General features: G+C 39.8%; 1 protein-coding gene across 1 annotated transcript in view; it reads left to right on the top strand.

Annotated features, from left to right (window-relative positions):
- TRPM8 (transient receptor potential cation channel subfamily M member 8) overlaps positions 1 to 13,575 on the top strand; it is a 142,560-nt gene extending 128,985 nt beyond the window's left edge. The window contains exons 25-28 of the mRNA XM_090044993.1: positions 879 to 978; positions 3,857 to 3,890; positions 5,853 to 5,930; positions 8,047 to 13,575. Coding sequence (XP_089901119.1) covers positions 879 to 978; positions 3,857 to 3,890; positions 5,853 to 5,903 — 185 coding nt within the window. The 3' untranslated portion in view covers positions 5,904 to 5,930; positions 8,047 to 13,575. The remainder of the gene's footprint in view (positions 1 to 878; positions 979 to 3,856; positions 3,891 to 5,852; positions 5,931 to 8,046) is intronic.
- Positions 13,576 to 14,559: the final 984 nt, after the last annotated feature.

Raw genomic sequence — 14,559 nt, 5'->3', positions numbered from 1 at the left:
GTGACTTGCACCCTTAGTCTGTCCACACTCCTGTAGTGGGCTTTGTCTAAGTTGTCAGGAATTACTGTTTTTGCACATCTCCAACTGTTTCAGGCAGATGCTACAACTTTAGAGACAGCAGAAACTCAAAGGCCCTTTCTCTTCTCTGCACCTGTTGAGAGACTTTCCACTTCCCACCACTGTTATGAAACAAGCCAAATTATTTTAGATGTGATGTGGTAAGATCAATGGGACTTAGCCATCTAAATACCTTTGAGGATGTGGGACTCATACCTAAATATGTATAGACCTCCTCAGTAGTCAGTAAGGTATACTAGGTAACTATATGGTATATAGTAAGCCCTTTATGGTAGCAAGCCCTTTATGGTAACTAGGGCTTGCTTCCATAGATCTGTTGGCTGGATCAGCACAGAAAACCATGTGGCAACCTTGGGGTCCTGGAAGACTGGAGTTCTGGTTGGATCACAGGAGCCTCTGTTCAGTATTGTTTGTATTTCGATGATTATACTTCCTCTTTGGCTTAAGGACCAGAAATATAGAGGCCTGCACTTAAATAAACCCAGAAATTAATTTTGCATAGATTCATAGATGCTAGGGTTGGAAGGGACCTCAACAGATCATCAAGTCTGACTCCCTGCCTAGGCAGGAAAGAATGCTGGGGTCAGATTTCTTAACCTCAAATACTGTGTTTATGCTCATCTGCGTATATCATATTTGCATTAGAGCTGTAATCATTTTGGAGTGGGGCTGCTAACATTTTGTATTCAGAGAAATTAATCCCATTAGCCTATGGGAATGCAATCACCAACAGGTCTTTTCACATTGTAAAACTGTAGAGGCAAGTTTAAGTTAATTTAATGCTTTTCTGTATTTCTCAGGCTTAAAATATGAGGACAATGAGATTCTCTCATGGGAAGCTGTCATGAAAGAAAATTACCTTGTCAAAATCAATACCAAAGCAAATGATTCATCAGAGGAGTACGTCTACTTATTTCTCTCTGTTTTACTCTTAAGCTAAACTTCAGCAACCTATTTTTACTAAAAAAAGTTTAATGTATTTAGAAAAAGCTAAGTGTTCATAAATTTAAAAATATAGAAGTGAGTTCGAAGTAGTTCACACACATTCCATGTTAAGTGAAATCTAGAGAGTTATCACATATTTTGTGTAGCTACATAGTTGTTTGGACTTGCAGTTATGATATGTTGTGCATGTAGTTATATGCTGCCTAGTTCACATATATATATAAACATACCAAAAATATTTGCTACCTTGGATAACCTTCAGTCTTCATTTCTGTGTATCCCTTTTCCTCATGTATCTAAAATGAATCTAATGATGCTTTCCTTCTCTGTAATGTTTGAGGTCTGCTGATGAAAAGTGAAATGTAAGAGCTAAGTGATGGCATATTGTATTTTTATGTAGATGAATAGAGAATATCTAACATATAATTGAGAAAGTATGTTGTCCATAAACATAAATCCTACTGGGCATCTTTACTTGGTTGCAGTCCAGTGGTAGATAACATCTCCGTTCTTTTTTATATTTGGACTTGAAGGGTGTTTATACACATGCTCTGGGAGCTGGGGCAGGGGAGGTTGCTCTGAGAGCCACTCTAATTAAAGTGCCTGGAGCATCTCATGTATCAGCATCCCGCCCACACACTTAAAAATGGTGGCAGGGGCACTTTAACTAAAGCTTGTTTGACGTGTTCAATAGTTTTAACTCACAATGTCATCTGCAGTGGTCCTCCCCAACCATTTTTAAGCATGGAGATGCCGATACACAAAACACTGGAGTCTGCTGAAGTGTAGTAATTGAGCCTGCTTTGACACATAATTACAGTGTGTAGGAGCATCCTTGTTGCTCATGTATATATGTCTGAAGGTCCTAACATTTCTGTTATTTTTGGGATCCACTTCAGCCTTTTTTTTAGTATAACTAAGCCAGACTACTTGAGTGGAGAAAAGTAGAAGTGGGTTTAGAAAGCAAAGTTACCAAAAGACTTAGGGTAAAGTAAAATGTCACTTTGTGGGCCTAGATAACATGTAGATATGCTCTGGAGACTTGAATGCTGGACCATTCCTTGTAGTCCTTCCCACCAGCTCAAGGAGCATGGGAAAAGCAGGGGAAGGGGCCGGGCTGAAAAAAATATGGCCCTATATTTCTCTACCTATGGCAGATCATGCCATTTGGAGCACAAGGGTGGGCAGTGCACTGTATTGCAGCCTTCCTGGACACTGGGGCAGATGCCAGGTGTCCAGCATGTGGAGTAGCTCACAGGGGCCTGGTGTCATGGCAATCTGGTCAAGAATCATTGGATGAAGCACTATCCAGAATTTTCTCCTGCACTTCTCTTGAAGCTGTCCCACTGGGCATCAGGAGCAGGAAATGTGTGGGGCCAAGAGAACAAATCAGAGGGTGTGTGGCTCAATGAGATGTGATGTTCTGGTTGGAGGGGACTCTGAGTTCTACCTGAGCTGTTGTACCTAGCACAGTAGAAACTTTCCTAGTGCTGTTTATTAATTTAATCTACTTCATCCAGTGGATACAAATGCAAGGTAGTTTAGCTGCAGGAGGAAGGCTGAAGAGGGGTCTGGGCAATACCCAGCCTGTGACCTCTTGGTTAGAGCAGTGTACTGGGAAACAGAAGATATAAGTTCTGACCCTCACCATATGTAGAACCTGGGTCTCCTGCTCCCTAGGCAAGTGCCCTAACTGCTAGTTTATTAGACTAAACTGATTCTGTGGGAGGGCTGTCCTTCTCCAATTTACTTATAGCAGCTGTGTCCAGAGGTCTGGTTTATTTTGTTGTAGGATGGAACAGAATTCAAAGCTGTGCAGAAGTACCCAAAGCAGCAGTTAGATGTTCTGTATGTGCCAATTAGGTGTCTAAAGTGAAATAGGATTTAGTCCTCAGGGCCCAGTTTGGAAAAGCTGTATGAAACTTCATTGAAAATACTACTGAACATAAAAGCAATTCTCAAAGATATACAAGGTGTTCTTCATTTCCAGCTTAATTATTGAAAAGCTGATAAGTCTTAGTGGAAAGGTTTCTTGTTTCTAGGGCATGACACTGCCCTGCTGTAAACATTTCCTTCCTCATAGGCGTAAGCTGAAAATTAACCGGCTTAACATCAAGTAGCCAGCTAGTTTTAAAGGGCTTCTATACATGTGCTCTAGAGTAGGGTGGGGGGTGCTTCAATTAGAGCAGCTCTGAGACCTGCTTTAATTAAACTGCCCACAGCATCATGTGTATTCAGTGTCCCGTACTTCAGAATGGCAGTAGGGATACTTTAACTAAAGCTCATTGAACAAGCTTTAGTTAAAGCACCCCTGTCACCATTTTGAAACACAGGGATGCTGAATACACATGACACAGAGGCTGTTGGAGCATGCTAATTAACACGCTGCAACACTCACAGCAAACTTGATTAATCCATCACTCATACAGTTGCCCAAATGAGCTTCATATCCAAAAGAGCCATGCTGGTGATACTGACAGCAGCCTGTATTTAAACTTCTCTAATTGTAATAAAAAATCTATGCCGGTATAATTATTGCCACATTCTGGGAAGTCTAATGGGAATAGTTTGAACTCACAGTGTCATCTTTAGTTATTTACAGTTCTTTCATTAACCAATGCACACCTAGAATAAAGAAGAATTTTAGAATTTCCCAAGACACAGTTGCTTCGGACCTAATTTTAGACAAGTACTTCAAATAGATGTCCTATTTTACATAAAATTAACGGACTATTGCAGAGTTTTACAATGTATCTACTGGATGCTGTCAACAACTGATAATTTAATTTTTAGTTCCATGATTTTCACTTTGGTGTATGTTGTCTTTCCACAGGATGGGACATCGATTTAGACAACTAGATGCAAAGGTACTTTTTTTTTCATATAGTCCAAGAGCTGGTAGTATATATTGAATTTATATAGCTTTACTTTTCATCTGAGCTCAAATTTTCTTAGAACACCTTTTTTCAAGGCATAATCATAGATTGAGGTGACTTAGAGGCACTGTTATCTTGTTGGGGTTACTAAGTAGAGTGGATGACCACAAGAGTTGCAAGTTAGAGACAGTAGCTCAAAGCTGCAAGCTGCAGAACTACAAGCCTACTATGTAATGGAGACTCTCTGAACCTCATTAAGGGATGGAGAATGCAGTGACAAAAAGGGCAGGCCAAAATGGGATATAAACTAAGCTCTGAATCAGAAAGCTAGTCTGGCCCAGGCAAAGGAACTGAGAGGAGCTCTCTTTATAGAGCTAAGAAGATGTGCAGTAGCTGTAAGCAGGCCCAGAAGGGCAGTGGGGACCAGAGGAGAGTGAACAAAATAGTGGCAAACCTAGTTTGGTTATGTTTTGGTTTGGATTCTGAGCAAAGAAGCTGCAAAGTATCCATTATAAGTCACAATAGGAAACTGCTAAGAGGACCAAGCCTGAGTTGGGGCAGAGCTGCTCTGAGAGCCTGAGCCTGAGTTGGGCCAGAGAGTAGTAACTTAGTGCTGAACAGGGCAGAGAAAGATACCTAAAATGTCACTCTAGTAAACTGAGTGCTGCCTCCCAAATTTATTTCAAGTAAGATCAAGGTGTTGCAGGTGAGTACAGGGTAGCACCCCGGGAAACTGGAGTATCAAACAGACCTGTGTTGGGGGCCAGAGCCACTTTTACAGGCAGAGGCCTATTATAGAACTGATTTCAATGGGAATGGTAGGAGGTGCTAGCTGACAAAGAAAATAAATTGATAGTAATGTGTGGGCCTCTGATGAGGTTACAGCATGCCTGAAAGAGGCAACTGTAGCACACTGAAGTCCTCTTGTAGTGTCTCCTTTTGTAAAGACTGTGTCCAAGAACAGTAAAACGCAAACAGACATTGTCTCCTAACAGACATTCAAAATCCATCTAAGTTACTCTGTTTCCTGTAACCGGCATAGTTTAGAGCTGCATAGATGTCACACCTATTGCTTAATTACTGGTACACCTTCCAGAGTAGGAGACAAATAGCTGAAGGCTCTTCGTAGAACAATATTTTTTTTATCTTGTTATAAATACACGTTGAAAGAAGATGTTCTATGCAACAATATTCACTCTTGTCTGGCTAGTTAATTCCATCAAGTTCCCCTATTACATCAAGTAAGATTCTGATATCCTTTTGTCACTTTACCCTGGGAGAACACCCATTGACTTGGGGAACAAAATTAGACAGTAATAGTACAGGCATTGGAAATTGGTGCTAGAATTTGATGTGTAAAGGTAACGTTGAAGCAAAGGAAATATTGAAGGACACAGCAGTCTATTAAACCTGTTTTTATAGGAGACTGGTTCAACAATACTCTATTGAATTGTAATCTACCATCCCATTGTAAGTAATTTGAGTAATTTGGAGCCAGTTGCTTTTGTGATGCCTGCTTGTTTAAAAATGTCAATGATATATATGTTAGTTCTCACTGTATTAATTGCACGGATGGAAATTGTAATTGCTACAGATCTTTCATGTATGTTCTGTGTGGGGCAATGTTTGAAGAGGCTCTTTTATTACTCATTATGATCATTTCCCTGTGAAAAGAAATATAAAAACTGCATCATTTGTCACTGCAACTGAGTGTGTCTAGTGAATACAAATAACAGTAGGTTATTGCTTATTCATTAACAGCTGGCATTCTGAAGGCAACCAAGGAAGCATAAATTCCACTTGAGTATGCTCTGTGAGGATGTATTCTAGAATATGTTAAATAATTTCTAATTTGCTTCATAATTCTTTTTGCCCATTATTAAAGCTTCAAGAATGTCCTGGGGAAAAAAAAGTTAGAATGAGTTTAAACTAATAGGAGCCTGTTGTTTTTAGCTCAGTGATCTGAAGGGTCTTCTGAAAGAGATCAACACCAAAATGAAGTGAAAACAACCTGAAGCCCACTTCAGCAGTGTAAGCTTACTTTTAACTTGTATGTGACTACATTCAGTAATCAGTCTCTCTGGTGTTAATGTATCCAATGAAGAGGAAGTGTTCCATTTGGCATAGGTTATCACAGTTTCTAGGGGAGCACTTCAAGACTCAGATTTTCATTCTCACTTGTTTTCTGTAGATTAAATGAGAGTATCTCCTATGACCATCTATATTTTCTGGATGTAATTTTTAAAAATTGTGTTAGCTGCAGTCAAAATGATGTTATTTTGGCCCTTGATTTGCATAAGAGCTATGAAGTACATCCACTTATTTATCTATGTTTGTACTAGAGGCCCCAAACTGAGAACAGGACTCCATTGTGCTGATGCTGTGTGTTCCCAAGGGATCTTATGGATCTAGAATGTGTATGGTAGCTAAAGGGGTTTAAGTCCCTGTCTTGAGAGATATGAAAGAGAAGTAGACCAATACCCAAGCTAACACACACTGGCTGCTACTTTTGCAGAAAAAACAGGGTAAGAAATATGGCTATATCAAAATAAAGATAATCTGGGAGGATTGTGGAAAACTATATTTAGGTATTTTTATCCTCTTTTTCAGAAGTTGGAGACATCCTCCTTGTACAGAATAATTTCTGTACAAATTGCACAAATTCTGTTCTGCACTTGCTCGTCTCATGGGAATTATTTTGTATCCACATCTTGAAGATGTAAATGACTACATATGATTCAATACATCAACATGCATTAGGGTAAAAAACACACTGAGAAAAGAGCGTAGGCCCAAATTGTCATAAATATTTAGGCACCTATATGTCTTTCAGCATCTGGGTCTTTGTTTTTCTAGTCTTTGGCCATGTCCTTAGATAAAATAAATTCCATGTAATTATAGTTTTAAAGGTAAATATCTGAACTGCTATCTGATTTGGGCTGACTTAGAGGTCTCATAGCTTGGGGACTAATGTGGTTCCTATTAAATAAAGTATAATGGAAGTCATGAATGTCAGGATCTCAATTGTTTTATTTTGGAGACAACTAAATCAATGGTTTAAAATACTGGGCCCATCTGAAGACACCAAGCCTATATTTATGCTGATAGGCTAAAGCAAACCTTAAAGTTGACTGCAAGCTTTACCTTCCAACCATCTACACTGTAAATCCCTCAGTTCAGCCACACTGGGCATCTAACCAGACTCTGGTAGTTCTGCCAACCTTCTGATTATGAGGTCAGTCTAGCTCACCTCTTTATGCACTGCTTGGAACTCACCTGGGCATGAAAGCCTTCAGCTCACTAAACGCATCTCTGAAAATGCTACAATTTCCCATTTATTTCCAGTCTTTGTGCACTTCATTTTTTTCTGTATTATCTATACACAGACAAAAGCCAGAAGGAAAGATTGGTTGTCCACAGACCAAGCCTAGCAGGTCTCTGTTTTGAGTATAAGCGACACAGTGTGGCCAGCTTTAGTGTGGGCTAAACGAGGTGACGGATGACTTGAGCTGGTTGAGGGTGACCTCAGAATCAATCCTGACTGTCAATATAGACCTACGCTTATTGCTGACATCTGTTTCAGTGGAAGTTTTGTGGTTTCTTTGCCCAGTTCTTCTTTCATGTGAGCTGTCCAGGTTCTGAAGTTGAACTTCTGCCGTGTAACCAGAAAATAACAATGAACAGGAAGGCTGCTGTTCCACAGCAAGCAGCAGACCTTTGCCAAGGAAGACAGAACAGCAGTGTCTGTATATGCACTGCATACTAGTAACACAAGGGCAAATAATTGCACAAAGTGCAGAACACTACAGAATCAGGCCTATAACCCTGAGAGAAAATGCATGTACAAAATGAGGAATTGATGACCCCTAGACATGTCAGATCAGCCATTGTTCCTGCTTACCATGATCGAAAACAGTATAAGTTTCTTAGTAAACATGGGGGGAATTATTATTATTATTATTATTATTAATAATAATAATAAACAGGAGGGCAAGAATAGACCCAGCAGCAAGATAATCTTATGTACTTCATTAAGGATTAAACTTTTGTGTTCCAGTCAGATAGCCACTGGAATGAAAACATGTGAAATGTGATTGCATCTGGGAGATCTGTTCAACAACTATTTTATTTTATTTTGTTTTTGCAGGTACTGAATTACTCCTTGGAGAAGTATTAAAGAGGAATGGATCCAACAACAAACGGAGGTGCCTAATAATGAGTTGGCATGATTCTTGGTGCTTTAAAAATCTCTTTTCTATCGATGCTTCTGAAAGATTTGAGCCTCAGTTTTTTATTCACACTGTTGTCTTACATAAAAGCAGTAAGGAATTGAGGGATATTTCTCTTCCCGACGCTTCACACTGCTTTGTGTATGCTTCTGTCTTGTGACACCTTGTAAGCTCTCTCTTCCTGTGACACCACCTTGTGGTTGTGTGGATGTTCTTGTAGACACTTTTTGACAAATAATTGACTCCTAATGTAGGAGGCTTGATGGTCCTTGCTCTTTCAGTTCTATATTTGTCTCATTTATTGCCTGTTTTCCAGGTCCTTAAGGTCTGTTGTTAGCAGCTGCTGCTAAGGAACATCCCTAATTCTGCATTCTCTTGCCACTGCCAAAGCCCATTTACCTTTGAATCATATGAGCACATAACTTAACAGTAAAATCAGCTAGGCACCATTGTTGCTTTTCTTAGTGAGAATCTTCAATGATCCTTCCTTTCCCATGCTTAGTTTGCTACTCACATAGCGTATTTACAAATAATGACCACATTTTCAACACTGGCATATAAGAATGCAAGATTTTGTCTCAACATCTCTAATGGGAAGCATGCCTTATCTCCTGGATTCCTAGAGAATGATATTGATTTCTGACCAGGTTATGAGGCTGCATATTGTAGTCCAGTTCCTGACTATCTACACCAAAACACTGAAGAGATGAAATGAAAGGGCAAGTTATTTCTAAAGAGCTCAGGTAGACGTGCTGCTATTAGCTTCCATGATGTTTTAAATGCCCAGGAAGTTGAAATTGTTCTAAAACGTTCACATTTTGTGATTTTTTTTTTTTCTGTTCTGATTCTTCAATGTGTAAGAAAGTTTATCACTCTTTAATCCTTATTAGATCAGGCAGTTGAATGCAGCAGTTAATTTAGCTTAATAGAAAAGATGATGCAATTAGAAAGACTTCACATAAAAGGGCATTAGCTATTTGGGAAGAAGAGCTGTGTTCTCCAATCCAGTCCAGGCCTGTTTCCACTAGCTAAGATAAGGAAGTTCATCTGACCATAACTTAGAAGTCTGAGCTATTTGCTGTGGTTATTTTAGTATCTGGGCTTGGTCAGAAATGCTAGTGTTGAAACAATGAAAAGCAGTGTGTATTAAAAGGCCTGCCTTTGAAAAAAAAATCAGTCCTTTGATAAATTGTGTTGTATGCTTTCCTTATTTTACTAGCTTGTGTTTTATTTGGAACAAATGCTTTTGTTGTGACTCTCAATAGCAGGAAAATTATTAAAAGAACACCAGCCCAGGTTCAAAAGCAGGACTCTTGTTGAAAACAATGGAGACTGATTAGCATGGTGTTGGTTTATTATCCCAAACATTATTGCAGTACAGAAAATCACCTTGAAGTTAGTATTAGACTATTGCTGACCATTGTATGAGATGTGCACATATCTGGCCATCATAATACAATAGTATTTTTCTGTAAGCTTCCAAACTGTGCTGCTGATCATATAGATACACTATGGTTGTTTGTTCCTGTATTAGTGATATAAGTCTTCCAGGCTGTAGGAAAATTCCAGATTTGCAAGTGGGCTTCCCACAGAAGAGAAATCTGAGATATTGGAGACTGATTATGTTCTAAGTATAAACTGCTTTATTGATATTTCACTAGTCCTGCCTGAAGCAAAATGATCAAACAGTATGCAGAGCAGAAGCAAGTTATGTCCCGGTAATTGGCACCTTTGACAATGTGGATATCCTGAATCTTTGACAGGAGACATTTTTGCTTTTGCTGTAGTCTTCCACTGAGGGGATAAATGGCAGTGAGCCCATCCCCACTTCTCAGTTTGCTCTCAGCTATGGAGTTCTGAAGGTCATTGACTGAGGAATAGGGGAAAGAGAGTATGAGGACCATATATCTCTAAGAACTCCAGTTATTGGTTAATAATTTCCTTTTCTATATTGAGTTGTTATCCACACATACATTCCTGTGTGTGGGATATTCCAAATACCTGGAGGGTGAGTCTGAGTCCTATAGACAAGCAGAAATTGAACTACTGCTCAAACTAAAGGCAGTTTCCCTACTTGAGGCCTCCCCCATATTGTAGTACTTAATAAAGGTAAGGATTGAGGTCCATGTTGTTGCTCATAGATGTCCCCTTTAGGAATTCCACATTAAGAAGCAATGGATGTAGATTGCATCCTGATGGAGCAGGCTCAAATTAAAGCAAGTAGCTTCACCTTGAAAGTCTCATATTGAAGTTAATATAACCTGAGATCCAACCTGACAGCCTTGGGGAGGAAATAACTGTGGCTTTAGATCTTTTAGCTTTGGTTATTCATAAAAACAGAGTTTTTTTCTTTAAATGTTTGGTACTGTGCAAATGAAGGGCTAGGACCCTCTTGACTTTAAGGATGTGTGGAGAAACGTTGGTTCAAGAGGTATATAGCTTTGGAAAAAAGATGAGCATGGTAATCTGCCTTCTCTTGTGGAATTCAGAGACTACTTTCAGCAGAAATTTAGGATGAGTTTGCAGTACCACCTTGTCTGGATAGAAAGTAGTGTAGTCTCGTACTCTCTTTATCTAAGTAACCATCAACAAAATTATCATTTTCCTGTGGAGATGGAGGAAGGAATATGATGCTGTCAACTTGAAGAATGGGCACATTAAAGATCCAAAGACCAAGTCTAAGTCACACTCTGAGAATGGCTCTTTAATATTGTGGGGAAGGGGAGAATTTGGCTACAATCTTGAGAAACCTGAGTGTATTAGGATGACAAAATATGGCCCAGTCTTTAGTATATGGATGTTGGCTGAAATAACTACTATGTGGACCCTTATTGAGCTGAACACTGGTCTGCAGTCCTCAATTCCAGCATATAATCCAGGATAAATGTAACAAAGGATAGAGTTGTGAAATGGTCTTATTGCAGGAGACTGCTATATGAAGGTAACATGGTGGCACGATGGCATTGTTTATAGGAAAGAATATTACTGATAACTTAGGTGGTTGTAAAATGTCTTCCAGTGAATGCCTCAGGATCTTAGTGATCCCTTTTGGGGATAATTGCAGATTTTTTACAAGGTCTATAGGAAGATCTTGGAAACCACCAGATTTATCAGACAAAGGGATGAGCAGAGGAGAACAATGCCAGAAGAAGATTTCCTAATCTTTTCTTACAGCAATAATGGAACTGGAGGGAAGGAACAACCCATGGCCTATGATGGAGGATGAGCTGAAGGACTCTTGAAGACAGGGCAAGTTCAATTTTGAGTGACCAGAATGGTGAGCATTTTCCTGGATTCTTCAGGACAAGACTGTCATAAAGATGAAGGCTAAAGGAATTTGTAATAACTTGGTCTCATAAATATTTCCAAAACCCTCTGGAACAATCTAAAAGTCAAAAGATTACAGATTAAAGCAGGAGTTGCAACTGCTGATAACTGTACCAGTTAGGTAGGTTGTGTTACAGAAACTATGTGGTACCTGCCAGCACACTATGTACATTTGGATCTTGCTATGGCTTGAAGTCAGTCTGATGGCAGATAAGGGATATAGATAGCTGTGGAACTGATTATACTATGAACAAGATGCTTTCATTTCTGTTTCCATTATATGGGTTCACATAGTGGTTATACAAGGTCTATCAGAGTAGAAAATGAAGTTTGGTTTGATTTAGTAAGTTGAGACAGAACTAACAGGAACACTTTGGGAGTTACCTGAGGAAGCAAGCATGACTTTGGCTGTTTGGGGGTTAATGTAGTACATGGAACTGAATGGTTAATGTAGTACACTGAAGTGGCTGACCTCAAGTCTGTATGCTGACCTGTCTCTACAAATAAGATTTGGAACATGGTCTGCATATTGGAAATAACAGTGACTGAAAATTCAGCTGGTGATGTGTGAAACAGGCCGTATTTGATTTGGATTCAGATTCGGCCTGAATCAGGGACAGTAATTCAATTAGTTGATTTGCGTCACTGTCCCAATTTGATTTGGCTGAATCCAAATCTGAAGATTCGATGCTGAGTCAGAGAATCAGCAATTTGGCCATAGACACAGCTTTAACTGTTTTTTGGATATACCTCAAAGTACCAGGCACAGCTCATGAATGCTGCAATGCTGGGGCAGGTGGAGCATCCCACAGGAGTGCGGGGGTGGGAGGTGGGGCATGTCTTCAGCAGCGAACTCAGAAGTGGATTGGAAATACTTCTGGACCACTTCTGGGTCTGCAATCAAGCATGTAAGGGGGGCCCTCCCATGCCTCCCTGGCTCGGCAGTTGGCTGTGTGGGGACCCTGGGTGCCCCTCCAGACCCAGGAGGCACCAGTCACCAAGCTGGGAGGGCATAGGGTGGGGGGCACCCCTGTGTGCTCCCTGGTGGACCTGGAAGTGGACCAGAAGTGCTTCTGGGCCACTTCCAGGTCCACTGCAAAGCATGCTGGGGACCCCCCCGCCATGCTCCCATGGGATGCTTCATCCACTCCAGCATCTCAGCATTCACGAGCCACCTGGTACCTTGAGGTATGTAGAAAAAACATTTAAAGCTGTGTCTATGTCTGAATCATCGAATCTTTCTGAATCTCCCCAAATTGATTTGGAGGGTTCCAATTTGATTCAGAGAGATTGAAGGGTCTCCTGATTTGATTTGGATTCAGAAATTAATCCACTGAATCAGGCCAAATCTCTGCTGAATCGATTCGGTGACTGAAGCTTCCCATAGTCCTAATGCTGAATGCCACTGTTTGGCATGAAAGTACTGCTGATTGTGGTATCTACTTTTGTAGCATCTAAAAGTTTAAAGGAGGGGCATTACCTAGTGCAACAGCAGAGCTGTTTGTTAGTATTGTAGTGATGCAAAGAGCAAAATAAATCCAAGTGATATGTTCTTTTCTGGAAGGGTTCCTTTTAAATATGATACTGCTTTTAGCAAGCATGGTGTGGTTTCTTTTTCATTCTACTTTTATGTTACATGTTCTAAGTATGTTCAAAAGACCCTATACAAATACTGTTTCCTCAGACTAGTGCTGTGTTCAGCGCAATGAAGAAGGTTGCTGAGTAGATTTTTATAGAGTAGGAGATGCACATTGCCTTTTTCAATATACCCTTTTCAATATACTCTGTTTTATCTGCTACCTAAATTGTCCATATGTAGTGTGACAAGTCAATCACAATTTGTTATAGCATCAGTACAATATAGGTCATTATTCTTCAGTGAAACATAAGATTTCAACATTCGTTAAAGGCCTAATCATATTCTCGCTAACTTCAATGTTTATTTTGCAGAAATGGATTTTTTTCTCATTTGTCTTTGTATGTAATATAGACTCTCTGTTATACATAATACTTGTAACATATTCCATGCTAGTTGTAATGATGCTATTCCCTTGTGTGCTGGATATATCTGTGGGCCATCTCTTAAAGAATCAAATTCACCTTTAAGAATTAAACCTGTATGTACCAATAATTAAACAATGTGTTTAATTCTTGTGTCTCGCCTTTCTTTCAACGTTGGGAAGAATGATAGAGAAAAGGGCTTTAGGCAAATAGTTTCTATCATCATTGCTAAGCTTCTGAAATGTTGTATATTCTTGACTTAATTTTACTGGCACAGGCAAGTTCTCCATTTTATCCCTAGCCAGCCTCTTGCTTAATACCTTTCTCAATAGAATCACTACACTTAGAAACTGCAATATGGCTGAATAGGGCAAGAGGTGTTTTGAGGACAATTATATTGATCATCCAGTTTGAAAAGGATCCTCCAATCAGAGCCGTTCCTTTGGGTGGGGGGGAGGGGGAACTGGAGCAACAGCCTCAGGTCCTGCACTTTGAGGGACCCTGTGGACAGTGCTGTACAGGCCCCACCGAGGGCACCACCACTCTGTGCGGCCACTGCATGCTGCCAGCTTCACGCTCCGACTACTCATTCTCCCCCCACATGCCGCTCCATGCTCTAGCTGCTCACCACCCCACACCCGGAAAGTTACTTTGAGACATTTTGAGGATGACTTCTTTATAGAGCACAGCTAAAATTTAATGCAACAGCATTAATAATTAAAGCTTCAAAAAAGTAACATCAATGACAAAAATCATATTTAAGGATGAATACTAAGCTTTAAAATTCCCACTCTGGAAAGACTAGACAGCTACTTGCAATTTGTGACATATCCCTGTTATATTGTAAAAGTCCTTCCTGCTGAGGAAGGACTGAGTTTAAAGTGAATGAGAGGAGAAATGTGGAATTTACCAACTTACTCATTATGGATTTGCTTTCTGTCCTGAGCTGAAAATTTCCCATTACAAAACATACGAAACATACTTCTTTTGAGCTGCCATAGGGCTGTCATGATTTCAGCAAACTAGGAGCACTCTTCAGTTACGTAATAGTAATTTGTGATGACTTCAGTGAAAATGAAAGGAGGCTGAGGAATACAAACATA

The sequence above is a fragment of the Crocodylus siamensis genome, chromosome 4, assembly GCF_052110815.1.
Source record: "Crocodylus siamensis isolate JL-2025a chromosome 4, ASM5211081v1, whole genome shotgun sequence".
In the NCBI taxonomy this organism is placed as follows: domain Eukaryota; kingdom Metazoa; phylum Chordata; order Crocodylia; family Crocodylidae; genus Crocodylus; species Crocodylus siamensis.
Note: the sequence above shows the minus strand (reverse complement) of the source record. Positions and strands in the feature narration are given on the sequence as shown.